The sequence below is a fragment of the Salarias fasciatus genome, chromosome 20, assembly GCF_902148845.1.
Source record: "Salarias fasciatus chromosome 20, fSalaFa1.1, whole genome shotgun sequence".
Classification (NCBI taxonomy): Eukaryota; Metazoa; Chordata; class Actinopteri; order Blenniiformes; family Blenniidae; genus Salarias; species Salarias fasciatus.
In genome coordinates this window covers 18,166,849-18,193,845 of record NC_043764.1, presented here as the reverse complement: position 1 = coordinate 18,193,845, position 26,997 = coordinate 18,166,849, and the positions used below count along the sequence as shown (strand labels likewise).

The following is a 26,997-nucleotide window of genomic DNA, read 5'->3' as shown; positions in this document are numbered from 1 at the left end:
TTCTTCACATAGATCGTCACTTCCTGAGACAAATGGAGGTTCAGGTGGTAAAATGAACTGTGGATGAGATGACTGGCTACAGGTAACAGGGCACTATAAGGTCAAAGTGAACCGAATGCATAAATAAACGTTTTCAGGCTGTGATATGTTCCGGCCCGTCCAAACACATAAACATGTGGGGTTGAGTAAAGGTACCACACCTACAGGACCCACTGTGCTTTGCAGAATCACTCGTGTACAATTGTATCTTTGTATGCGATCGTCTGTGTGTGCGTGTGTGTGTTTGTGTGTGTGTGTGTGAGACGCGGATGGACAGGCCTGGGAGGGTGGGAGGGTGTTGGCACGGTTTGGCTCGGACTCAGTTCTGCTGCAGGATCAGGTTCTCCAGCTCGTCGGCAGAGCGGAGCAGGAAGGCCGCCGACTCCCGGTAGCCGGCGATCAGCTGCCTCACCGCCGTCACCTCCGGAGGGCTGAGCTGGGCCGAGGCGCCGCCGCCGCCGCCCCCCTGACCGTGACTGTTGGAGCTGGAGGTGGAGTTTGGACCGATGGACTTCATACTCAGATCTGTGGGACCTGTGGACGCAACAGAAACATCATGACCTGACTCACAAATAGAGAGAAAAAGCCACATTCACATTCCTTCTCACTTACACCGATAAAGAATGCTTTTTTTGGTTTTGCACTGGAAGGTGTGACTTCCTCAGCTTGTAAATCTTAAGGAACGTCTCTAACAACATTCACTGAAGGAGATCATCGCAGAGAGAAAAAAGGAGAATTATGTTTAAAACCAGTCCAACATCAATGTGGATGAGATACTGGACACTTTCACGTTCTTCTGCTTTCTTTCTGCCTTCTAATATAAGATTCTTTAAAAATTCACACAAACAGATGCATGATGGGCTGAACGGCAGGATGACTTCAGTCAAAGATATGCAGCCGAATATTTTGAAGATTTAGATGAATAAATAATATATGCTTTGTTTCCATTTGCACTTATTGAATTATTCTGTTTCCGGAATGAATTCTTTGGGGAAACTGATCTTAATCTCAGAATTCAATCAGGATTGAGATAAAGCTGGTTTTGCCACAGAGGATATTTTTTGGTTCATTTCTTTATTTTATGCTTTAAGAATAGAAACTGTAGCGATCAGAAGTGGAGATCAGGCCTGCAGGTGTTTTGAAGGATTTTATACCAAGGAAAAAAAAAAAAAAAAAAATAGAGGTTTGACTTTACGTTCAGTGATCTGAGGAGAAACCAGAGACTCACCGTTGGTCTGCGCGGCACCGGAGCTCTGCTGGTTGCTGCCGACCGTCCCATATCCCCGCAGGTTGTAGTTGAGGCCTCCGTTGGTGTAGAGCTGGTCTTGGGCGAAAGCCGCAGAGGAGATGGAGAACGCCGTCGGAGCCACGGACGCCGGGTCTCTGGAGCCGGGTTTGTCCACAGAGGCGGGTTCATCCTGCGGGGAGGAGTCAGGAGTTTACGTGGCCCGCCGAGAACACTCGGGGAACGCCCCAAGCAGAGGCCGCCGCGGCGCTTACCGTCGCCTGGTAGACGTCGAGCCGCATCCTCTTGGCAGCATTTCGGGTTTCGCTCTCGCAGGCGGCGGCGAGGATGTTCTCGGCCATGGCGGAGGTGAGGTGAGGAGGTGTTGGTCGTATCTTAAGAGGAGGATCAGCGACATTTTCACGTTAAACGTCAAATGTGAGGAGTTTGACAGATCTGAGTGAATGCTGGACTGGTGGAGGAAACACTCGAGCTGCCCGGGCCTCTCCGTACCTCGAAGCCGCCTTTCTTCATGCGGCGGCAGGATTTGAGGTAGGTGCGGATGCGCTTGCGGGAGCGCTCCTGGAACTCTGGGAACTGACGGCTGCACGACTCGATGATGGCCTGGATCTTCTCCTTGGGCTGCTTGGAGATGGGCACCATGCGGTCCAGATTCTCGTCCACGAACAGACGAACAAACATCTGACGGGGGGAAGAGGGAGGGAGAGAGGGAGAGGCGGCGAGGGGGGAGGGGAGCGGGGGGATGTAGAGCAGAAACATGCAGCGGGGGGTGCAGGGTGGGGAGGCAGAGGGGTGTGAGAGCCGAAACAAAAGAGGAAAGAGGAAAGGCAGGAGAGGATGGGGGAGGAAGAAGATGTGAGGAGGAAGAAGGAGGGGGAGGTGATGGAAACAGGAAGATGGAAAAATGCATCACTGCAATGCTGGACAAGGTTTTCTTTTATGCATATTTTGTATATATGCAGGGGTTTTTTTCAACCTGCTGAAGCTAAAAGAAAATAACTCAGAAATATTGAATAATTTAAAAAAACAACCATGTTCTGCTCCTATAAATTAGCTTATTAAATTCAGTGTATTAGTATCTGCTGACACTGAATAATGTGTATAGTATACACTGTCTGGATTGTATAAATTTTTTTATTTCAGTGTTTAATATTTCTGGGATCTAACACAGAATCCTATTCCTCTATTTTTATTTCGTCCTTCTATTGCATTGTCATTTATTCTTATTTTTATGTGGGGCATGCAAACATCTCCAGTGTGGGTTCGACGGAGACTGTCCATCTATTTTTCCATTCTTCTGTCTTTATGTGTTTATTGGTTCATTTTTTTCTTGCAAATGTATTTATTTTTCATCTCTTAACCACACTGAGGCCAATGAAGGCAGATGAAAGCCCAGAAAATAACAAATACTAATACAATTTGTCAAAAAGTAATATAAAAGTGAGTAAAAGAAACCAAAGAGTCTTCAGGTCGTTGTTCTGCAGCCTGCAGAGGCCTTGTTGATATTTTGCCCTGAAAAATGTTAAATGTCTAATTTACAGACTCTACCTGTCGACTGAATTTTGAATAATCTGCAGTATTTATGTAGAAAATAAAGCATCGGTGCGGTCAACCCTGCACCAGTGACCATGGTGAACGGTCCACATGTTCTTACATTGAAGGCTTTCAGTCTCTCGGGGTCCATCCCCTCCGCGTCGTTGATCTTGTCGCTGTCATCGTGGTCGTCGTGATCGTCGTCGTCGTCGTCGATTATCTGTGCCCGGGCGGAGGTCAGGTCCTCTGCGCTCATGCTCAGTTCGGTCTTCACAGAGTCATAGCTTCCTGAGCTGTAGGGAGGGGACTGCAGACACGGGGGCCACAGTTACAGATCACACGGCGCGGCCGGCGCTCTCTTTTCCCACTCGGGCCACTTTGCGTCCTCACCTTGTTGGCGTACTCTGTTTTGACGGGGTATTTTCTGCTGGGGTCTGCGGGGTAGGGGTTGGGCGGCGAGCTCCCGGCGGGCAGCAGTCTGTCGCTCAGATTGACCGGCTGCTGGTCCTCCGAGGACGACGAGGACGAGGTGGTGCTGAAGTCCAGCGGCGCGTTCAGCCCGTTCTCCGTCACCTCCCCGAAAGACGCCCCGCCGTCCGGGGGGTTCCCGCCCGCGGCCAGCGCATCCGGGGGGGTCAGGGCGGGCAGCCCGTTGGCGCTGCCGCTCTCCGCGGAGTCGTCGTCTGGTGGAGGGGAGGGAGCGGGACGCAGAGAGATGAGAGGTCATCGTTTTTTTTTTTTTTTCCGAGCGGGATTGTTGAAGGAGGCACATCAGCTCTAACAGGGGAGTGGGAGAGCCCAGCGGGGGGGAGGGGGAGGGACTTCCTGCCTCGTGAAATTGTTACGGAAGTGTGTATTGGGGTCAACTGTCAAAACAAATAAAAATGAGAGTAAAAGGAGTTTGGCGGCAGAGGGGAGCGCGCCTCGCTTCTCCCAGCCTGTTTTTCAGTCCGTGTGTTGATTTCCACATGTGTGGACCCCCCCCCCACTGCACATTCCCTTTCAATCGCACTCTGAATCTGCAGCGGTGCCTAATCTGCAGAGGTCAATGTCGGCCTTTGTCCTACTTCTTTAAGCCCGGCACCCTGAGAGCGAGAGGGGTGCACGCCGGATTGGGGCTGCGCTGGCGTCCCACCCCCTGGAAGAGTGGATTTGTGTGGATTAGTCCGTTAAGAATGAGGCAAGCTGTTTTCCCCGCACAACAACAGCATGTCCCGTTCCTGTTTACCCCTGAGCACCTCCGAACCGCAAACACAAACAAACGGAGAGAAGGCAAACAGCGGCGGACCGCGTGCGGCTGCGCGCTCACCGTCCTCCTCCTTGACGGCGGCCGCCGGGTTGCTCACGCGCTCGCCGCTGGGCGGGCTGGGCTCAGGCACTGCGGGCTGCTCGGCCGCAACCCACGTGGGCTCGACGGCGTTCATGTCCTCGCTGCTCACCGAACTGTCATCCTGAGGAGCCACGGGAGAGGAAGGAAGAGAGGAAGAAGGCAGTGAGACTCGAAGAAAAGCGGTGGAATCCTGTAGAAATAGTCCAAACATGGCTGCGCTGCCAATCTGATTCACATCCAAGTTCTGTGCTACAGCAGATGTCAAAACACAAAAGGTCTCAACATCTTGTTCTGCTCCTTCATCAGGATTACCTGCTTCATTTTCAGACATCTTCCTCTTTTCAGTGTCTTTTTATGTCTGTTTAAATTATTAAAGAATACACAAAGAAACTAGAAAAGCACTCGGAGAGCGCAGAGCTAAACAGTTCAGTCCCCCACCTCCTCCTTTATTCGTATCACTCGCAAAATGTAATCACTTGTTTCTATTCCCATATCGGACGCTTCCTGGAAATTTCAATATTACCCGGCCATAACATTTTGAGTTATGTTGCTAACAAACAAACACATTTAAAAATCAAACTTAAGAGAAAAGTGTAAAATCTAAACACTTTGAGATCCTTCCATAATGTAGTTACTTCAAGGTAATTAAAACTTGTGCCAAAGTAAAGTAAGATCAGTGATGGTCACCAGCAAGGAAAAGCAAACTCCACTGAGGGACAATAACTAAATGTTTTTTTTTTCACTTCACATCTAAAGATCCTTACGTTTCTGCCAATAACCTTCAACAAAATTCATCTTCAGATCCAAAGGAAAGAAGCCAAATAGCTGATCGTAGGATGTCAGCTATGTTCGCAGAGGAAGCAATACTGCTTCTGTTTTAAGGAGATCACAATGATAAACTCTCCTCAAGAGAACCCAGACATTGTCCATACCCCTCCTGCACAGTGAAAAGACCTTCCTGTACAAAGTTTCTCACAAGCTCCAGAAACATGCTTGTGAGGTTAACTGCAGACAATAAATCCTCCCTCGGTGTGTGTGTGTGTGAGTGACGATCTTTCTCTCTGTGTGTTTTCGTCCTGTCATAACAGGTGATCTTTCAAGCTTGTAGCCTGCCTCTCGCCCAGTGTTTAGCAGGAATAAACTCCAGCTCCCAGCAGCCCAAACGCAGAAAAACTGGCTTCGGAGGACGGAGTCAGCAGAAACAGTGCAGCATTGCATAAGAAGCCCCGCCGCTGAACATCAGATAAAAGTTAAGAGGATCACCAGGTGATGGACATTTTAAAGACTGCAGGGAGACTTCAGTCCTGCACGGCGCCCTCCACTCACTCTGCACACACACAGATACACCATATGTCACTACCTTTGTGTCTTTCACTCTGTAATCTCTGCTCTCTGTCCGCTCTCTCTACGTTTCTGCCAGGATTTCTGGCTGTGGAGCGAAAAGCTCCTGATCACTGATTCCTGGCTTCATCGGGCTGCACCATGTTGATTATTGTGGTGCTTGGTTTTCTCATGTTTAAAGCTTTCATCCTCTATCTTTTATTTGAATTTTAAGTGCCACTTTGCAAAAGATGCAGAATAATTCAATATATTTGTCTTGCGTTGATATATATTCAGGCCCTGAATGCCGCACAAGGGTGTGATCCTAGCACTAAATCACTTTGTGCTGATTGTGAACATCATTTGAAACTTAAAATACGTGAACTGAAGCCCAGTAAAGCTGCAGAACAGAGAGAGAGTGGACATGCAGGAGCCTCTCTCTTAACTACCGTGTTTCTTGGAGCACTGCTATTTTTAACTCCGTTACGTCGAGACCCTGAAGATGCTTGTTGTAGCGTAATACAAACATGAGTAACCCACGGGGGCAAAAGGATTAGCTAAGGAGGGCGGGATAATCTCACAAACTATTCGATGGCTGGCCTGAGCTTTGGTTCCAAACGTGGATTATATATTTACACTTCAGAGCTCGGCGGAGCTTCGACCCGGGTCGGTTTGCTTCCTGTTAACATGAATGACCTGCATGCATGCCGTAGTGTGTCAGCTGGCATCTCGCACTCAGAGACAGAGCAGAACTGCCTCCATGTGACAGGAGCGGAGCAGAAACGCAGCTCGTCAACTCGTTCATCCCACACGAGCACACAAATAGGCCTAAACTCCTGGGAATATGCGGCGGTCCCTCTGTAAGGGGTTTGTGGAGGACCAAAATGCTCAGTGACAGCTCTATTAGGTACCAAGTGAGCCATGTAGCATTAAAAAGAAAGCGAGAGACAGAGAGGGAGCTCTAATTATACTGTATCTTAGTTAGAAATGTGGCATCGTGAATGGCGGTGCTTTGGGGAGATATAACTGACAGAGAAGGACGAAGCACCTTTTACACTGAAAAAGCTGAAAATGAGTAACAGCAGAGATTTTTTTACAACAGAGCACAATAAAGTTTTCATTAGTAAAGGTAATGAAGACCTGCATTATGAAAGTACATGTTGCAATATGTTGCAGCTCATATAAGCTATAAAGCCTGAAGATCAAAGTGCGAACATTTGAACTATTTTGTACATTATAAATAAGAATAACTTCATGTTTCAGTAGTTTCTGCTGCTTGTGCCATCCAGATATTTCTGGGAAACATTTCAACAGTACGCTGATCTACAGTGGTCTGCTGTTCAATAAATTAACATTTCTTCCTTCAGTATGTTTTCTTCTTTCGGTCTTATTTCACAAGCTTCAAGTTATCCTTAAACTCCAAAAGACAAGAACTTTGATTTAATATGTCAAGATGGTTGAGTCATGAGAAATAATCCCGTAATAACCTATGTTCTCTGTTTCTGTGAGTTAAAAGATCCAGATACTCTTTTGTGAAAAGCCGATTGACAAATATCTTAGTAGTAATATATTATTTTGTCAGGAAAAAACTCATAAATGTTTTCAAGCCAAAGTATTTACATTTCTTTTGGTATATTTACAATGAACGTCTTGTCTTTCACATACCTGAGTACAAAAACTTTATACTTCTATAGTATTTTTATCACACAGTTAACAGGAACTTCTCGTCTCCTCCATGGCTGAGTGTTTTTTTATTGGAGGGAAGAATCCAGATATTTTTCTGAAGTGTTGAAACAATAAGTAGACCAATGAATATCTTCATCTTCCTTGACAAATCACTTATTTCAAGCAAAAACTCAACATCTTTCTGTGTTCTAAAAAAATTTGCTATTTCCTTTTTTCTTGGAATTTCCTCTTAACAGAACAACTTGACTTGTCGAGAGAATGTCAAGAAAAACCTCTGACTTCATCATTGTTATTGTGTTACTATTCGGTAACTGGGCTGTAAAATATAGTTAAAAAAAATATGCAGAATATTATCAACACATTTAAATAAGAGAAAACACGTCAGATTATCCTGCCTCTCTAAAGAGCATCATGTTTACGGAGCGTCTTCACAGAACAGAAGTTCTGCAGGGTAACAATCAGCAAACTTCTGCGAGGCGCTGTGCAGGCAGTGAAGAAGCGAGGCTGCAGCAGACTGAACACACGTCCCTGATCTGCTTTTTGTCAACAGAGCAAACCTGCTGCATTTTTCCAAACAGCTGCTGCTCCGAACTACAAACCAGAACGGCGCAGATACGGAACAAATCACTACAAGTCTCCTACAACCCTGAAATAAAAAAAAAGCCTCTGTGGTAGTTAATTATTAAATTACTGGGCTGTTCATACTCGGACTGCGCACACAGATGCGGCCAACAGTCTGAGCGTTTGTTAATTTGTACTCACCCGCGAATCACAGTCTGGGTCATTGTTCCGGATAATCCTAATTATGCGTGAGTGAGGTCTACATTATCATCACCAAGTGCCGCTCCCCGCACTTCAGTGGCAGCAGTTCCTGAGTCTTTCTGTCACATCCACACGTGGGAGGGGCCTCGGCCCTGACGTCACCCCGCACAGAAGCCTTCCTAATCCTCATTTCACACGGGGCTCCTCCTCCCAGCAGGGGGGGAACCACTCTGACTGTTTAATAATGAATTAAAAGTTGGGAGGAAGGACGTCCTATTTTGCCCGCACAAAGCATCTCTCCCCACAGCTTTGAGGGAAAAATAATCAGCGGACTCCTGCAGTCAGTAGGAAATGAATGAGGAGACCTAAACAAGGCCAGATTCTCTAATTAATGAGGGAAGCCTTTGTACGTGTACACTGTCCAGAAGGAGGCACTTACCCTTTCAGGGGCAGTCATGCACTGTAGTTTCATCTGTTTCAGGTAGGTGGCAGTGAGAGGCATGTTGTAATCGATGAGGTCCGGGACCAGAGAAGTGGGTCTGTCGTTTTCTGACAAATTAAAGAAAAAAAAAAAAAAATCAGTGGATCGAGCAATATGCAAATATATGAATATAGGTCAATATTTTAAATCTGCATTTCACTCTATGAACCCGTCACTAGGCAAGTGAACATATGATTTTGGATACTGTGGGCACGGCATTGTTGGAGGAAATCAAAGTACCCTGAGGAAGTCAGGTGGAAGCCAAGGAAGAACATGCAAACTCTAACCAGAGTGGTCAATGCTCAGATTTTAACTCTGACCCAGAGACAGTGTTAACCACTGTACTACTGTGCCGCAACTCCTCAATCAGTAGAAAGGATAAAACAACTTCTGTAATGTGCAAACCAACTCATCACATCTTTATGTAACCTGTATGGACTGAGTTGAAAACAGTTACAATCAAGCATGTTAAATATGCTTACTGCTGTAATATATGTATTTATATGGTAAAAAAAAAAAAATAAAGCAAAAACAAGAATGTCTCCTGACTTGAGTACCTACTTCTTGCGATTTGATGCAGTGAGGTTGAAATTTAAGTTTAATTTACCTCCATTATGATCTCAAAAATGAATAAAACGTCAACACACACCATACAAAAAATGCTTAGTAGTGTGTAACATTGTTCAATTCTCATTTTTCTGGAAAGACTGACTCTGTATTTAGCCGTCTGTTCACTCCCACTCGTTTGACCAACATGATTACAAATACGCAGACCCATGTCAGGTTCATTATGATGCTGAATGAATCATAAAAATCACATGTTTGTGAAGTGTTTTTCTTCTTATTTGAATTCTTGCTGGTTTTCATGTTTCTTTGCACCCTGCACTGCATTGCTTCCATCACACTGAATTCAATAAATATGTGTAGAGTATCTTTGTTTCAAAAAAATATGAAAAGTTCTGAATCTGAGAAGGAGAGTAATCTTTGAGTAAACTACAACACAAATCTAACAGCCTGATGTTCTGTATCTTTTTTTGAATTTCCATTGACTTTCAGCGATAACCATGACATGGCACAATAACATCAGTACTGGCTGAGATCCAGGCCGGAGCTGTGCTGTAACACTGTAACACCTGGAGTGAAACAATGTGGCTGACAGCTGTTTGCACTCTCCTCTCCGGCCACTAGAGGAACCCTGGGATCACTTTAGATGCTCGCTGAAGCCCGGAGGACCGGCCCTCTTGAGTCTTTGTTACATCATGCTGATGATAGATGTACACATTTTGTTTTATTTAGGAGGGTTTGATTCAGAAACTCTTCAAAGTGCAAACGCCTCAGAGATCATATCAGCTGGCGTTTAGTGTCTGACAGGATAACACGTGTCGCCAGACAACAACTACAAACATCTCACATTAATACGCCTATGAATGTCCTGATGAGAGTAACATATGGCTGTTGCAGATGATTGACTGGTTCCTACCATTACATCCTTCGCAACGCAGTAATTAACCCATTTCCATGTCGGGATGTGTCAAAGGATCTGAGCATTAGCAACTCTTAAAGGTTGATCTCAAAAATAGAGCCACAGCTAATGATGTGTCTGCATTGAGCGAGACGTCCGCAGGTGGGATGCGCGTCTTTACCTTTGAACTCCGCAGTGTTGGGGTTAATGTGCATCCTCTTCTGACACTCTCCACAGCTCATTAGGAACCGAGTCACCGCCTCTCTGGGCAGGAAGGCGTAGGTCTCTGCTATCTGTGCAGGGAAGGGAGAGCAGAGGGAGAGGCTGGGTTACAGGGGATGGGGCAGGGAGCGGCGGCAGCGGATTTGGCTCAGGCTGAACTCAAACTGTGTGCAGGTGGGTTTCCTTACTGCGCTGTGAGAAAGTTTGGGGTCAGTGATTACGTGTTATCTCAACATGGAACGAGGAGAAACGCTCCCTCCGGGCAATCATTGGTGCTATTTGGATGGCCTAATTTCAGCTGAAGCCCCCCTCTACATATTCCTGCTTTGATAGTTTAGAAAAACACAAATGGTGTTCATGTTTCCCCTCCTGCTCTGTCAGGTGAAGCCCATCATCATTCTCATCCCCCTCTCTTTCTCTCTCTCTCTCAGTCCATCCCCCTCTCATGCTCAGCCTCTCTGTTTGTCCCTGCTGCTGTGCCACCCATCCCCTCCGTCCTCGCCCCCTCTGGCGTTTCCCTGTAAAATGCGACCTTCACGTGACCATGAAGAGGCAGTGGGGGTGCCCGCCATCCCCTTTGCCCCCAACCCACCCCACCCTCCCCACCCTGTGTTGCCCCTTGAGGCAGCTGAGAGGGAAAGGCCACCCAGAGGAGTGTGCACCTCCCAGAAGGCCACAGTGACAGTTCCATATTATGCCCTGCCCCAGTGATGCTGCCTCCTCAAAAGGGTACACTCTATGAGACGTGACAGGGCGTCTCTATAGGGCACTGGGAATTGGCTCTCTGACTTTATTTCATTCCTGGGGGAGGTCGGAGGAGAGGAGGGGGAACCAAAGTCCTGCTAACTGCCCCCATCCCAGTGCTGCCTCTGCACTTCTGCTCGCTGCAAACAAAGCCCGGACGCCACACACACCAACAGAGACCACACCTCGGTTTAAAGCACAGGCTGGCTGACTGCCTTTGTTCCAGAAGCATGAACAATGTCGCACCAAAAAAAAAAAAAAAAAAAAACACACACACAAGTATTTTTGCAGGTAAAGGTGAGTGGTTGTTCCCTTGGCAACTCCTGGCACTAAAAATGATCATATTTCCCGACTAACAAGTATAGAACTGCTGTTCACAGTTTACTACTTAATTATAGAACACTTTTTTCTTTTTTTCTTTTCTTTATTTTTGCAGTTGTGGAACAAATTCAAGTATTGCAATCACTAAAAGACTCAAAAATAATAATGATAATAATAAACATAGTTTATTAACATCTTTCTCCAGCTGTGGCCCAGATTTCAAATAAGGCTTCCAAATAACAGGTTCTGATATAATATAGATACTTCGGTGAGAAGCATAATGGGGTCAGGAGACAAACTAAATAGCTTTTTTTTTAAGTTATTTTATCAATGACACTGGAACACAGGCTGCTATTCATTCACCCATTTAACATGTTTTCAATAATGAAACTTCCATTTTCAGAACTTCGGTACAGCCGTTATGGTCACATTATCACGACCGGCGGAAGAAAAGTAGTCCCTCCCAATCTACTCGGAATGCAGCGTTAAAAAAAAAGATTTCCGAGTTCTATACACCAATATACGCGTACTTGATATTAATACAAAGACATAGAGCGTTCCTAAACATTTTTAATGTAGGAATTGATGTTAAAGCTAGCTCATTATTAGCTGTCACCTGCTTGTATCTATCCGCGTTATGGTATTTAAAAGAACAGCCATTACACACACGCCACACTCACGCGACTGTAAAAAGAGTGAAGAAGTTGACAAATGCAACACTAAGATGAGGTAAGTGGACGTAAATAAATCGATTTAGAACACAGACGGTTTCTCTGATCCAGATATTCACTTACAGACGAGGCGGAGCCATGTTGAGTTCTGTGTCACGTGCCCGTCCTAAAAACTCAAAATTCCTGATTGTTGCTCTGATCCATGACTCACAAGTCACCGACTCGGACTTATCTTCATTAGTATTGCTCTCTCTCTCTTCATACCATGCTCATAAGTTGATTGCTCTGTGGGATGATTTTTCTTAAATTAGCCTCTTGCTGTTATTTACAATCATCCGGAAGTTCTATCCACATTTTCAAAATAAAAGCGCGTATCCATGAAAAACGTGAGGACTCGACCATATTTAGCCTGCAAAAATCTGTATCCCCCCTGGAGAATGGTCAAATCATAAACTACCATAATGACATTTATTTAGTGATCATTTCTGTTCAAGAGTGATGGTACTGGAGAGTTTCAAAGGACTAGCTGACTTCTTCCCTAAGTTACAGGGGGGTACAAATTATTTCAGGGGATACACTTTATATCGGGTAAGTACCTTGGCACAACACCAGCTACTCCAGTGTTCTGCAGAAGAGACCACTAATATGCCCCTGTTATATTAAATGCATTTGTATTAATATATCCAATCAGTGGTTTGGTGGTCAGACCTTTGGGAAAATGTTCAGCTGCTGTGAGCTGGGAGTGTTTCAGAGTCACTCATTTTGAGATAGTGTGAAGTAATGTGTTCATAAAGCTTGTTCAGTGTTTCAGAAACTCTCAGTCACTATTTCATTCTTTCAGTGATTCCTTTAAACTTTTATTTCTTGAATGTTTGACTAGTTAATTGACTGGTTCATTCACTCAGCAATTATTCAACTATTTGGTTTCTCACTTAGTGAGTTATTGAACTCTTGATATGCTCACTTAGTGATTTCTCCAACTTTTGATGCGTTCAAGATCTGATTCTCTGATCTGTTTGATTTGATCTCTCAATTCCAAACCTTAGATTCACTGAATCAGTGGTTTGTTCACTCTTGAATTCATTCACTCAGTGATTCCTTCATTATTTGATTTGCTCACACAGTGATTTGTCCAACCTTTGATATGTTCTTTCAGTGATTCTTTCACTATTTTTTCTCTCAGTGATTTGTCCACCCTTTGAATCAAAGCGTAAGTGGTTTGTTCACTCTTTGATTTATTCACTAGGTGAGTTGTTCAACTTCTGAATTGTTCATTCAGTAATTGGTTCAACATTTTATTCATTCATTCAATGATTTGCTCACCGGTTTCAGACTCACTTCTGTGCCCCGTCCCTCACCTTGAAAGTCTGCTGCACATGTCTGGCAGTCCATGATATGATGTGGAATGAGATGAATCACTACAAAAAACTGTCTTGACAGTTATCCAATAGGATGAGTTTTAAAAAAAAATGCATAGTTACATAAAGGCAAATCAGTGTGTATTGTATACCTCACTGTTTTGAATTACAGTACATTCTCCATGACTTCAGAATTTTGAGCATTGCATTGATAGCTCACCTTAAAAAAAAGATTGCTGCCATATATAAGAAAAACTCCAAAAGAATAATTTCTTGCCCTCGAGAGGATTTAAGTTTGAATTTTAATTGATGAACAAAATGAAATAGTATTACACCATCAGTTCTTTGACTCATTTTTGCACAGTTAAAATTAAATGCTTTGAACATCGCTTGAGCAATTTACATTTGTACATATTAGTTATTTCATTGTTATTCTAGTTAAGCACTACTCCCAAATGTCCACCGTGATCAATTTTGCACTGAAAGAGCTTCATTTTTCTTTCAAAATGAAAATACAAAAAGAAGATGCATGTAGTTTCTTTTCACAGGCTAAAGCAAATTTTAAAAAAGTAATGACAGCAGGCTACTGGTTAAAGGTAGTCCAGGAAGCATACAAAGTGGATGAGTTTTCTATTTTGTCAATATCTCTCGGACTTAGTAACTAAAACTACAATATTCTGAAACTATCATATTTCCGTAGGATTTAGATTTTAGCCTTGTTGTGTTTTTTTCTGACATTAATCTTCCTTTGATGACTACTACTGATGTGTTTAGTCCTCGGACTTTACTTGTAATAAGAGAAATATCAAATCTCACTAGGTCGGCTGATGACTTTTTCAACTGTAATTATACCACTTCACTTAGAATTGCTTAAAAATATATAAATGTGGGATATTGCCATAACATTTCTCAGTTTCCCTTTGAGTGTTGTTTTGAATTATCCACGTGACCATCTGAGGTTGGACGTGCTCACAATCCTGTTTCACACCAACAGTTTGGACGCAAGGCTCATATTGTTGATATAAATGAGATGAGAGGAAATAAAATACAATAATGTTGGCTTAATGTTGACTCTGTGTAGCGTTTGGTTGTTTTCACAATCTGTTATTTCACTGTTTACTCACCGCTTTGTAGGTCTTCTTCTGGCCCGCATGTTTGGGTGCTCTGCCGGGATCTGCACCCATCTCCACGTGCATGGCATAGATAATGTCAAAGAAGTCTTCCACCACAGCTACGCGCTTCAGAGATGAGTTGTCCTGCGTCGAATTGCCATCTGAACACTGAAACACACACACACACACACACAGAGAGAGGGGAGTTCAGTGCACTTGGACCGGCCTCAGCTCAACAGCGAGGATGTGTGAGTACCACTTCAGATGTTTCATAGCATGAAACAAGCTGCTTTGTTGTGTCCGTCCCACCTCCTACTCCCACTACAGAAGACGTGCACCTTCTGCATCCTGCAGGCCACATCAGGTAAAATCATGAATCACATAAAAGTAAGCGGATATGATGTGTGTGTTACAGCTACACTTTTACTGTCTTTACCCTGCAAAAATGTTGGTTTACTGTCATAAAAGAAAAGAGGAGGACATCTGAGTACTTTATTTAGTGGAGTCAAAGGTTTTTTATAATTGTTGTTGTTTATAATTTGTAGAGAACAGACTGCGGCGTTAATGGGTTACAGTTTAAGTCACCATTACCATGAAAGACTGGACAAAACTAGACCGAAGCAGAGCAGGAATAGCAGCTTATCAACACCATGTAGCAGAGTGCCTTTTAGCAAGATATATTCAAATACTGAGCAGAAACAAGTTTTACTTGTGGCTCAGGCCTGTACAGCAGTCCCAGTTTTCATGTGGCCCTTCGGGAGAATGACTTGCCCACCAGTAGTCTAGAACCATCGCCTCATCTTTCCCATGTTTAAAAATAACACCACAGACACTGTACTAGACCAACACTCCCTCCTCCTACCACCACCACCACCACCACCACCACCACCACCTCTGGCAGCCATCCTGCCTCCTGTACTGCTGACCCTGTCACCATAGAAACTGCCACTGATTTCTCTCGGGCAGGTGTGCTGGGCAAAGGGTCATGTGACACACCATAGAAGTGGGATCGCCAGGACAACGGCCTCCATCCGCAGAACCACATGGGGCTTTTCCTCTCCCTTTCTGCCTCCATCTTTCCCTCTAAAGAACTCTTTCATCTCCTCGCTGCCTCCATGCAAAACCATCAACACTTAGCATTTTCCACCAGATCTTATCGGCAGGGTGCGATTTGTGAGCGAGCCAGAGGGCGGGGAGAGGAGAGAGGGCAGCCGTCCCAGCATGACTTAGATAAGTGAAGTGAAAATGTTGATAAGAGTACGTGAATAAAATAACTGGAAATGAAAACTACAATGAATTTTATTACAGTCCGTACAACAGTTACAGACTATATATAAAGACTTAGCAAACTTTTGGAGTAAAAGCGACTGACTAGCACACATCATGTAATGCTAAATGAGTCCTAAGAATCATGAACAGTCTTCTACTATCAAACTCTGGACGTAAGAATGTGGAGTCGTTTAAAATCAGTATATTTCAGTTTTTTTGTCCCGTCTGCAGCTGAAGCAGCTTTAACGACGACGAAAACAGAATAGATTTTACCCTCCCATGATAAAAATAATTTAACAGAAGGGTGGGGGATACGCAGCCCATCCCCCCAGAAAATCACACCCCGCTTATCGTTATACTCCTGCACCTGCTGATATTTTGAACACAAAGTGCCCCGGCAAGCATAAAATGGAACAAATGGATTTAGGCATTTAATTAGTTTTTTCCTTCTTGAAGTCCACCTCTTGCAGGCAAATATATGACAAGCTCTGACATTTTCTGTAGATTGGGTTGCAGCTGCAAAGTGATCTTTTCTTGTTTGAGTGAGAGAAGGGTCCCGAGTTCAAAAAGTTGTCCCCCTGGCATTGAGGAATCACTTTCCCCCCCCTCCTCCCCTTCTTGACATTTCTGCAGTTCCCCGGATCTGACATTTCATTTTCTTGTTTTCCTCCATCAGCGTCCTCTTCCCTCGTACCTCCCTGTCTTCATCCCGTAACTCCCCGTCCCGTCTTTTTTTTTTCCTTCTTCCATCCCTTCTACCCCCATCCTCCTCCTCTTCCCTCTCCTTGCTCCTGCTCTCCCAAGTGCGAGGTAATGATCGTTGCCATGGCAACTAAAACCAGCTCACAGAGCGGGTTTGTTTTAATCCGGCCCCTCTCCTCCAGTCGCTCTCGCTCGCTCCCCTCTCACTCCAGCCACTCTCCCCTGTCAGCATGAGCTAAATGTAATGATAATAAATGAAATAATAGCAATCCCCTCCGCCTCATCATCACAGCTGTAATCTATCGCACTTGGAGGTATCATCAGCTTTTCTCCTGGTGACATCACCGCCGCCACCGCCGCCGCCAAGGCTGCTGCTGCCACCGCCGCCGCCGCCGCCGCCGCTGCTGCTGCTGCTGCTGCTGCTGCTGCTGCTGCTGCTGCTGCTGCCCGGGACAATGGTGTCGGGTCCATTCACGCTGGATTTGGATAATCTCATACAACTGTGGGGTGTGCAGTTCACCCACACCGCTGCAGCATCCTCCACTGAATTCTGCCACAACAAAATATTCAACGTGCACATGGGAGATTCTGCTGGGAGCATTTTCCTTTGACCTGAACCAAATAGGAAACACATACGTAATATTGCAGCCATGATGGCCTGGACTCATGTTTTCATAGCTCTTTGCAGCTCTGTGTTAGTTCACTCCTCAACTGCGTCTCCTGCAGCCCCCCAAACTGACTGCCCTCTCTGGTTCCTCCTGCACCAGTCAGCTCTTTCAGATTCCAGAGAAGTCACAGGTTCATGCACACGTATTGCAGATGCAAGACTGTTGCAATAAGAAACACGTATTTGTAGGTGATGTCCCACTTGGGACAGATGACAGCGACACCCCACAACGCCAAAGTGCATTTAAACACAACAGAGATGATTTACTTGTGGGAAATCGGGTTAAGTCTTGACCATCACTGTAAATAATCTGGGTTCAGATCCCTGTTATGGCAGGAAGGGCATCCGATGTGCAAACTAGCCAAGTTCCACTGACTTCTCTCAGGTAGCTCCTGTAAAATGGGAGCAGCCAAATAGACTTTGGCTGATAATTTAATGGTAAACCTGCATAAGTTAACAGTGGATATATGCAAGGCATCGACTCAGGTTATTACCAGTCATAATAAATAGTTGGAGTGACTTATACAAGATTAGTCTGCAATGTGCTGTTCACAATATGTTCAGTCATATGAATTTGATTTGAAGTTGCTAATGACAGTAACTCTCCGGAGCCCGGACCCTGAGGTGTATCCCCCCATGGAGGACTGCCCCTGTTCCATCCATCAAATCACTGAACAGGATCAATGATGGCAGGAGTGGATGAAAGTGGCATTTTGTTTGTAAGCTTCATGCAAAATCGCGTGTGCTCCATGTACAATCATAATACGAGCAAAAAAATGCCATAAAAACTTAAAAATCCACCCAGGAGAATGTAAACCACCTTCAGCTCCATCAAAATTTTAAATCAGAGAAATTAATCATTAGATTTACATGCTGCGAAGAACTATTTGTCTTATCGCTCACTTTTCAAACACAAGTCATCAGGGAGTTAAACATTCACCTGCAAACACGGCGTACTTTCAGAGCATGTGTGTTTAGGCGCAGGATATGTCCACCGGGCAGAGCCCACAGCCGAGGCATCTCCGAGGAGAACAGCTGTTGAGCAGTGCTGTGGATATTTGGTGTCTTCAGTAGCGCCGTGCTTTAAAGAGCAAAGGAGGCATGTCAGCATCCCTAATCGCCAACAACACGGCAAAACTCTCGCCCTCCTTTCTCCCTTCCCTCCTTCCCTCCATCTTTATAATCCCATAGGACTTTGCTCTCCACAGTCACTGTACAACCAGCCTCCATTCCCTCCTGCGCCTCCCCCCCGTCCCGCACCAAACCGCTCTGTTGCTAGGAGACTGGAGGGGTTGAGTCGGCTGCCCCCACCCCCGCTGGCAAGTCACACACGCGTGCGCACGCACACACACACACACACACACACATGCAGTCGCTGAGGGGAGAGAGGAGCAGTCCTGCACACAGGCAGGTCAGAAGGAGGAGGAGGAGGAGGATGATGAGGAGGAGGAGGTGGTGGTGGTGGTGAGGAGGGGGTTCATAGGAAGCAGCTGGGTCACAAAGACAGGCCGGCAAACATAGACGGCATGCATCGCACAAGAAATTAGCTCCACTGGTGAACACATGAGCACGCGAGATTCTGAAATTAGGCTGTTCACTTAACTTTTAGCATCAGGCAGCAAATAAACGGAGATATTATTTTTACATGCAGGCTGCTCTCCGCTGAACTGTCAGCAGGAAAAATGTTGCTATTGTCGATTTCTGCACAACTGGTGGATACAGTGAATGTCACTATTTCATAAAAAATTTTTAATCCACATTTCTTAGAGTAATAGGCATGCTGGGCCTCCATTTTCTTGCTTTAGAAATATTGAGACGCTGTTGAGAAGGTGGCTGTTTATGTCCAGTCCGTCAGAAAGATGCCGTTTCAAAGAGTTTCATCTCTGTAGAAGTTGCTTGCGTTTGCCTGAAAATCAAATTGTTAGAATTAGTGAGCTTTTAAAAATGCTGATTTGGCTTAAAGTCCTATGATTTAAAAACAGTCCATGGTGAAATTTGAAGTTCACTAAAATTCTGTGGTTTGGTTTGAATCAGTTTCCAAAGATGAATGCACTTGGCCAGAATTTGGTTGCATTCGCGTACCTACATGTTTAGGTTTCTGTGGCTGAAATTATGTCAGTTTTTAATGATTTAATAACTGAAACTACTTGATTTATTATGTCTGAAAAAGGTTTAACCACCAAAAAGTTTAATCTTTACAAAACAAATAAGATTTGGGGTGAAATGGAATAGCTTCAAAAGGCTCACATCCGTCCTTATTCGAGTTAAAACAAATAAACGAGTGTTGTGTGGCTTTAAACTTGGAAATTTAAAAATAACTAGGCATTGACACCACGAGTGTGAATATATTCACTAAACCTATTCAAAATAAAATAAAAATTATGTAACTTCTGATGGTCTCAGCTGATGACGCGGAATAATTGATCTTGAAGGGCTGCTTCCTGGTTTGGTTCAGATGTCACCCTGCTCACCCCTCCAGCGATTGTATTGAGCAACTTTTTATGAAACTTTCTCCTGAGCTGAATGATTTCACATTTGTCGGTGGCCGGTGTGTTGGTATATACTGATGATATGCAGGACCGTGGCCCTTCAGGGCCAACATTCAGGACAATTTAGATTAGGCACTGAAACTACTCCAATGAAAAATATGACCACTGACATTTGATTCCATATGTTTCCATGTGTCTTATATATTTTCAGTAAAACTACTTTTAAAGTGGGGTGAACAGATGTTAGGTAGTAACCACGACCATGTTTGGAGTTACGACCTACAGTATGCTTAAAGTGAATCACATACCAGTTATATAACACGTGCTCCTCACTGGGATTCAGACAGAGTCATGGAGAATCATTTCCCTGGACTAAGGTTCTGCACAGTGTTGTGGTGATTTACACTCTCAGGGGAAACGTTCTTAGAATGAGGGTTGGACTTGAGGACCTTTCTGTGTGGAGTTTGCATGTTCTCCCTGTGTATGTCTGGGGTTTTCTCAGGTATTTTGGTTTCCTGTCACAGCCTTTCACAGCTGGTGTAAATGTGTGTGTGTGTGTGTGTGTGTGTGTGTGTGTGTGTGTGTGTGTGTGTGTGTGTGTGTGTGTGTGTGTGTGTGTGTGTGTGTGTGTGTGTGTGTGTGTGTGTGTGTGTGTGTGTGATGGATGGTGACACTTCCAGCACGTAACCCCTTTTTCTCCAGAGTTGGAAAAAGCATTAGAGAAGACTGAGAAACTTCAGTTATTTACCTGCTGTGAACTCACAATTCAGAGGTATTCACCCTGTCTCTTCATTGTCTTCATTGCTGGTGTGTGTTAATTATTTATTCCACTAGATGATGCCCTATGTCCTCCTATGGAATATTACCCCAACAAAGTTAACATTAACAGTACCCGTGGTTTGCAGAAAATGTACAATGCCAGCAATTTCATCATAGAGACTGGACAATAAGTAGCTTAAGTTCTCTGTGTGTGCATGTGTGTGTGTCTGTGTGTGAGTGCATGCGTGTGTGTATGTCTGTGTGTTAGTGTGTGTGTGTGCGTGTGTGTGTGTGGACAGGAAGGAGGGAGAGTAAAGATGGCTGTGTCAACAGTACTCATGACTCAGATTATCTCACTGCAGATGTGACAACAGGTCATCTTTTAAAGTCCCATCTCGCCTCAGTAAATCTATCAAACGGCTAATGGACACATAAATGGGAAAAATTCTTGTTTCTTCTGGGAAGACAGTGAGAGATAAAGGTTCGTATGATGGAAATCTGGGATAAAAGTGACTATTACCTCCACTGTGTTCCCATTTTTTAAACATATACCCAGACGTCCCCTTCTATTTCCTTTCTCTCCGCTGTCATCCGCCCCAGTCTGCTTCAATTCATAAAACACCGTCATTAAATCCACATTAGGTACGCCCAGCCCAACCTCTCTGTCCGACGTGTGTGTGTGTGTGTGTGTGTGTGTGTGTGTCTGTGAGAGAGAGAGTGCTTCTCCTTCGACTGCTTCCATGATGAACGTCATTTGATAAAGTGTGTGACACCCCCAATATCCCACTGAGCTGGATGTGGGACGCAGGCAGTCCCGCTGCCCCCCCCCCCCCCCCCCCCCCCCCCCCCCCCCCCCCCTCCTGGACTGGCACTGTTGACGTTCCAGTCGCTGACTCAAAATGGTATGTAAATGGCTCGCACATACATCATCACGTCCCAGAGTCCATCTCGCCATTTTCCTGCTATTATCATACTGTCCCAGTTCGTTAAATGTTGGCCCTGCAAAAGGTATTAAAGATGACAGTAGCGGTGTGGTAGGGAGATTATTGCCATCTTAAAGGCTCTCTCTGCGTGTGCCGTGCCCACGTGTGTGTGTGCGTGTGTGTGTGTGTGTGTGTGTGTGTGTGTGAGAAGCACAACTCAGACTATCTCCCACACAGGGGGGAGGCCCCCGGGCCAGTTAAAAATGGTGTTAATTTCTCCTCCTATGGGAAAGCAAAGAACGGTCTCTCCATGGCAACAGAGAGGGTGCTGAAGGGAGGAAACACAGAGCATGCGATCAGCGACCCCCTCTTTGTACCGGCACACACATTCGCGCACAAGCCGCCGCCATACGTGCGCGTATGGATTTGGTCTCCCATTTACAGTAGGTCACAGTAACGTAGCAACATCTCTCATGACCAAATACACACACACACACACACGCGCGGATATAAACTTGGGTCTTTGTGCGTCTTCGCATCCGACTCCCGATGAACAAAGAAAAGTCTCTGCCCTCCAACAGACAAGTCTCCATCTTTATGGGCTCCAAAAACACTGGGAACCAGCCCGTCGCCACCCCTCGCGCTCAGGTGACTTCATCTCGGAGACGGAAACGGCCGAGGCGATCCTTGTTTGGGCTCGTGAGCGTTTCGCCATTTGAACTCATGCTCGGGAGCCCATGTGTTGCTCCTAATAAGCCCTATCCAGAAAGGGACGAGACAAAAAGATACACCAGACAAAAGCGAAAGAGACTCACCATGGAGAGGAAAAAAAAAATAGCATTAATGCAAATGCTGCTGAATAATAGGGCCAGTATTCTTTTGACTCCGTGGCCCTTACACAAAAGCCGTACTCTCAGGGGAAATGCGGACTAATTAATCAGATAATAATGATGATGTTCCTCTTCCCGTCTGACGGTGAGGCGCAAACATTTAGGGCCCATTTTCCATCAAACAGATTAGGAATGACAATTTGTGCTTTCTGCATGAGGAGGAGGAGGCGTCCCAAGACAAACCTTTATTTGTAAATTGTTGGATATATTCAATCTCCATTTTCTTTGCCGGTCCCGTTCGATTTTATGCCGTGCTGCTCTTTATATGGGCGGAACCGCTGCTTGTTTCACTCATAGCTGTTAATTAATGGAGCATTTTTCAATAAAATGTCACAAAATGCAAATTTTAATCAAAGCAACAACCCATAACACAAAATTTTTTTTACCAAACTGTCGTGCACGTGCAGGAAAAAGAGCACATTGTGGTATTTAAATTCAAAATGCAGGAAAAAATGTCATTGCAAGTGGAGCTGAAGCACTTATTTCACTAAGTAGGGATAATCTGCAACTATTTTGATCATCAGTCAGTCAGTATCTTGGGACCTGGACCACACAAGACATCTCGGATGCTTCCTGCAGCCTTAGCTGCCAATTTTCAGCTGAGTGTCCATCACGTCAGATTTTTATTTTCTGTTCTATAAAATGTTAGATGGCCATAAACCTTATGCAAGACAGAAAATATGGACAATGATCTGAATTTTTGGAGGAGTCCCAGTAGATAACCAGGAGGTCTCCTGGAGTCTTTGATTTATGGCTCAGATGTATCATTTGTATATCTTATTGGCAGATTTGCTTTCAATTTTTTTTATTAGTATTATTATGTATGATATTGTCTGTTCTTCATTAAGGAAGAAGAAGTCCGGATGCCCCTGCACCTCCCTGTGATTCGAACCTTGGGCCGATGTTGAATGAAGTCCTACTTGTGTCCTGGACATCACGCTAAGTATTTCTGTGAGTCTGTGTGTGCGTGCCGGGCCACCAAAAGCCTGTTGAGAGACAAATGAACTGAGATATTTACAGATTTCAGTTGGCATGGCAACAAAAAGCAACAGCTCGCTGTATTTCAAAATTTTCAGTACAGTGCTCGTGTCAGTTGAAGGGAATCAAACGGGGCGTTTGAGCATTTCTTTTTGAAATTGGCTGCACTCGCTAAAAGGTTTGTGCCTGCGCTGTGTGCCATTCTGCGGTGCATCTCCGTGTCTGTTTCTGGTCCCGATCCCCTCCTCCTCTGTAGCGTTCTCTAATCAGGACATAATGAGAGCTAAACGAGGTTGCATCTCCACACTGAGGGCTGCTGGGCTGCTCCCAGCACAGGCAGGGCGAGACAACGTGAGCAGGATGACAGAGACGGACGCAGAAAGGAGATAATTCTCTGTCCGGCTTGAAAAGAGGCATCTACCACCAGTGTGCTGCTACAGTGCCCTGCCTTTCTGTCCCGTCACACACTGAAGCCGCCTTGTATGCTTCACTGACACATAGAAGAGACCTTCTCTGTCTACACATCAGCCACCGTCCGTCCCTGCCCCCACCCTGCCTCCCTGTCATTTAGGCCCATGCCTGCCCCCGTACAGAAACTTGGCACACCCTGGGAGCAGCTGCAGCGGGGCTTCCATGGCTGGAGCTCCAGAGACACGCCCCCGGCCCTGCAGCCCTGTGTGCAGCCACTGACCATTGTGTGTGTGTGTCTGTGTGTGTACGCGCACACGCATTTGTGTCACTCTTCCACCGGCCCGGACAGCCCTATTTATAAAAAGCACACGCTGGATGAAGAATGGCGCCTTCTAAAACAGTCACATGCATATAAATTGGTTGATTTGTGGCTTCTGACTCATCATTAGAAGCAGCTTGTGTTGGCTGATGTTTTTGTTTGTTGTTTAAATTTCCCAAGTGGAGCTGAGTCAGGGGGAGGTTTTCCCCTGCTTTATGATATTGGCTACAAAGCGCGCGCGCTCCTCTCCAATAAACAGAGTGGCTACACTTCTTAAGAGGAAAGCTGCCTTTCTCAGCCCCCCTTTAGCCTCAAAAGTTGTCTCAGCCCTGGCTGGTGCTGAACAAGCTTTGCAGAGAAATCAACAAAAACACAGCCCGGAGAATGTTTCACTGATAAATGTGTCGCATGGGAAGAGCAAACAAAAAAAAACAAAAAAAAAAATTACATCAACAAGAAATGGCAAAAGCCACAGACAAAAGCTAATCAACAGGCACATTTTTGGTCCCATCTGCACCTGCAGAGACACCTCACACCTGCCCTCCTGCCCACAGGGAAACATAATATTGAGCAGAGATTAGAGGAGTTTTGCGAAGACAGTTGGCCAGAATCTAAACTGCTCATTCACACAGGTAAAGCACCTGTAGAGGGATCAGCGCCATTCAGCTCAAATCAAAGGATTCGGCCTCTAATCAGAGCCAATATCTCCTTCCGTGCGTGAACACAAAATGCGTCCCTGCTCTTGGGGGTCCAGTGGGACTTTGTCCCGGCAGGGCGGATTGAAGAGGGGGGGGGGGGATTATTCCCGAAGGCGCTTATTTAAAATGGTGGTTGTCTCCTTGCTGGCACAGCAGGCCCAAAACACCCCACGTCGACATGAGGCGCGTGCGTGCACGACCACGCGCGTGGTGCGTGTGTGTGTGTGTGCTCGCGCGCGCGCGCAGAGAGAGAGCGCTGCTGGGGCATCCGGCTGACAGTTCATCGTGCACATGTTTGTCTTTGCCGGTCCGATAACAAATAAGGATGTGTGGCGTAACCCTTGATAGGCCGCGGGACGGACAGTGACCTGACCTCCATTTTACTGGAGAAACATATTATCCGCGGGAGCGCGTGGAAGTGAAGTCTGAGCACCAACTGTGGGCGTACGTCGCTATCAGTCCCGTGCAGACCCTTTTGTTTCCGCCACAGCCCCTCACGTGGTCGCCAATTACGCGCAGCTCCCACTCTCTATTTAAAAAAGTGGGAATTAATTTCATTATCTTCCCCCCAGCTCGTGGACACTCTCCAATGGGCTCGCGGAGCTGGGTTGTCGGGATGTGCACAATGAAATGCGGCAGAGGCGGGCAGGCTATCCTGGGCTGCACAGGTGTTGCCAGAGCAACGAGTGCCTTGCGAGCCGATCCGCATCCCGCCCAGGACAATGAAAAGTGCGGTGCACGCACGCACTCGCGGCGCCTGTCACGCGGAGGAATTTCTCTGAAAAACGCCACATATTCGAGTGTTTATTTTTATGCGAGCTTGTCGTTGCTCTCTCGGACTGAAAGAGATGAGCGTCGCAGGCGCGCGGAGACAGTCGGTATTTCTGGGTTTGTGGATGGGACAGTGTGCGCGCGCGTGTCCCTTAACCAAATCGGGGGGTTTTTTTCCCCCCCCTCTCTCAAACCCGCTGAACCCCGCAGCACCGAGCTCAAACCGACAACCCCAAAGTTGGCGTTTTGATCCGTTGGAGCCCCCTCAGCGGGCCACGCCAGAGCCGCCGATGCGCTCACGCGGGGCTGCCCGACCCACCGACATGCCGCTGCATCCACGTGCGCGCGCACGGCGTCACCGTACCGGGGGGGCCGCACGAGACTTGAACGGCACGGTCCAAACAAAAAATGTTGTCAATAGTCAATTATCTCGTGCTCCGCGCCCAGGCAGCGCGCGCCTGACAGGACTCCGACCTCACCGGCGAGATGGCTGCGCGCGATAGTCCACCTTTTTACAATTGCCATTGCCAGGAGGCACCGGCGTTGCTATGGCAGCAGGGGGATGAGAGTAGGGCTGTTCTGGCTGGGATGTGGACAAAGTGGAGCTTCGCGGAGAAAGGCGAGGGCGAGTCGGGACGCCCCAGAACGTTACAAGTTGCCTTTTTATTCATGTGACAGGTGCATGCGTCGTGCCGTCTGAAATAATGACAACTTATAGGCGGCGGTGGGACACCTCGTGCGCGTGGACACGCACGTTCGTTCTCCCTCTGTCTCTCTCTCTCTCTCTCCCTCACGCACGCACACACACACACGCACGCACGCACGCACACACACTTTACCGTTGACTTGACCGGGACATAGAGGACGGGTTTCCCTGGAGCTCCTTTCTTGTTGTGCTCTCCCAGAACGTTGGTGCCGACCTGGAATCCTTTAGACTTCACCCAAAATTTGAATTTGGCGTTGATGTGGCTGTTGTCGACATAGACGCCGTCCGACTCGTCGTTCTGCAACAGTGTCTGCATGATTTTGTTATATTTTCGCCGGGTCACCGTCTTTGTTTTCCCGGAGTCTCCATAAGTCCGGAGACACCAGTCCTGAAATTCACTGAACATCTCCGCCTCCAGCACGACCGGACTCCGGCTCCTTTTGGGCGCATCCACGCACGCCTTTTTCGTTGCCATCGCTCCCCCTCTCTCCCTCTCTCTCGCTCTCTCTCTCTCGGCGTGTCAGAAGCCGATGAAAACAGCCCGGGCTAATAAAGAAAGAAAAAAAAAAAGACTTGAGCGGGCTGGTTCTCTCGTCCCGTCCTCCCCTGGTCCCCGCTGTCCCGCGTCCAGGCAGGCTGTGGTTCTGGTTTTGGGACGCTCCCTCCCCCGCGGTGTCTCGGCAGAAGTGACCCGGACAGCCGCACACCTGTTTGAAGAGAGAGGCAGTACTGTCCCGAACCCGCAGCGGTGAAAAATGTCACTTCCTCACATCCTCCGCCGAGGAGCAGAGAGAGGGGGGCTGTCCTAGGCTGAGCGGGTATCTCCCACCTGTGCGTAAAACGCTCCGCACAAGGGGAGGCAGCGAAAGAGAAACCCACAGTCCTCGCTTAAACAACAAAGAAACAGACAAAAGCGTGGAAACAAACGTCGCTCTCAGTTCCTATCGACCTACTTTCTAACAGCCAACACTATTTTAGGATGCGGGTTGCTTGCTCAACCCTTTAAGAAAAAAAAAAGCGCAAAGATGCTCACAATGAGCTTCCTATATGGCCACGTATCCGATCAACATGCGCCACCTGGGACCGTTCCTGCTCCTCACACCTGTTTGAATGGGATTTGCGCTTGCA

At 46.2% G+C, this 26,997-nt stretch overlaps 1 protein-coding gene across 1 annotated transcript; it reads right to left on the bottom strand.

Moving 5' to 3' along the window:
- On the bottom strand, positions 1-26,997 carry nol4la (nucleolar protein 4-like a). The gene is made up of 11 exons (XM_030118574.1): positions 26,003-26,997; positions 14,300-14,455; positions 10,041-10,152; positions 8,356-8,465; positions 4,128-4,269; positions 3,209-3,501; positions 2,940-3,125; positions 1,778-1,966; positions 1,540-1,659; positions 1,268-1,457; positions 1-573 (listed from the first exon to the last, which is right to left on the bottom strand). Exons 1-11 carry the CDS (start codon positions 26,342-26,344, stop codon positions 359-361), a joined length of 2,055 nt encoding a protein of 684 aa, XP_029974434.1. The 5' UTR covers positions 26,345-26,997; the 3' UTR covers positions 1-358.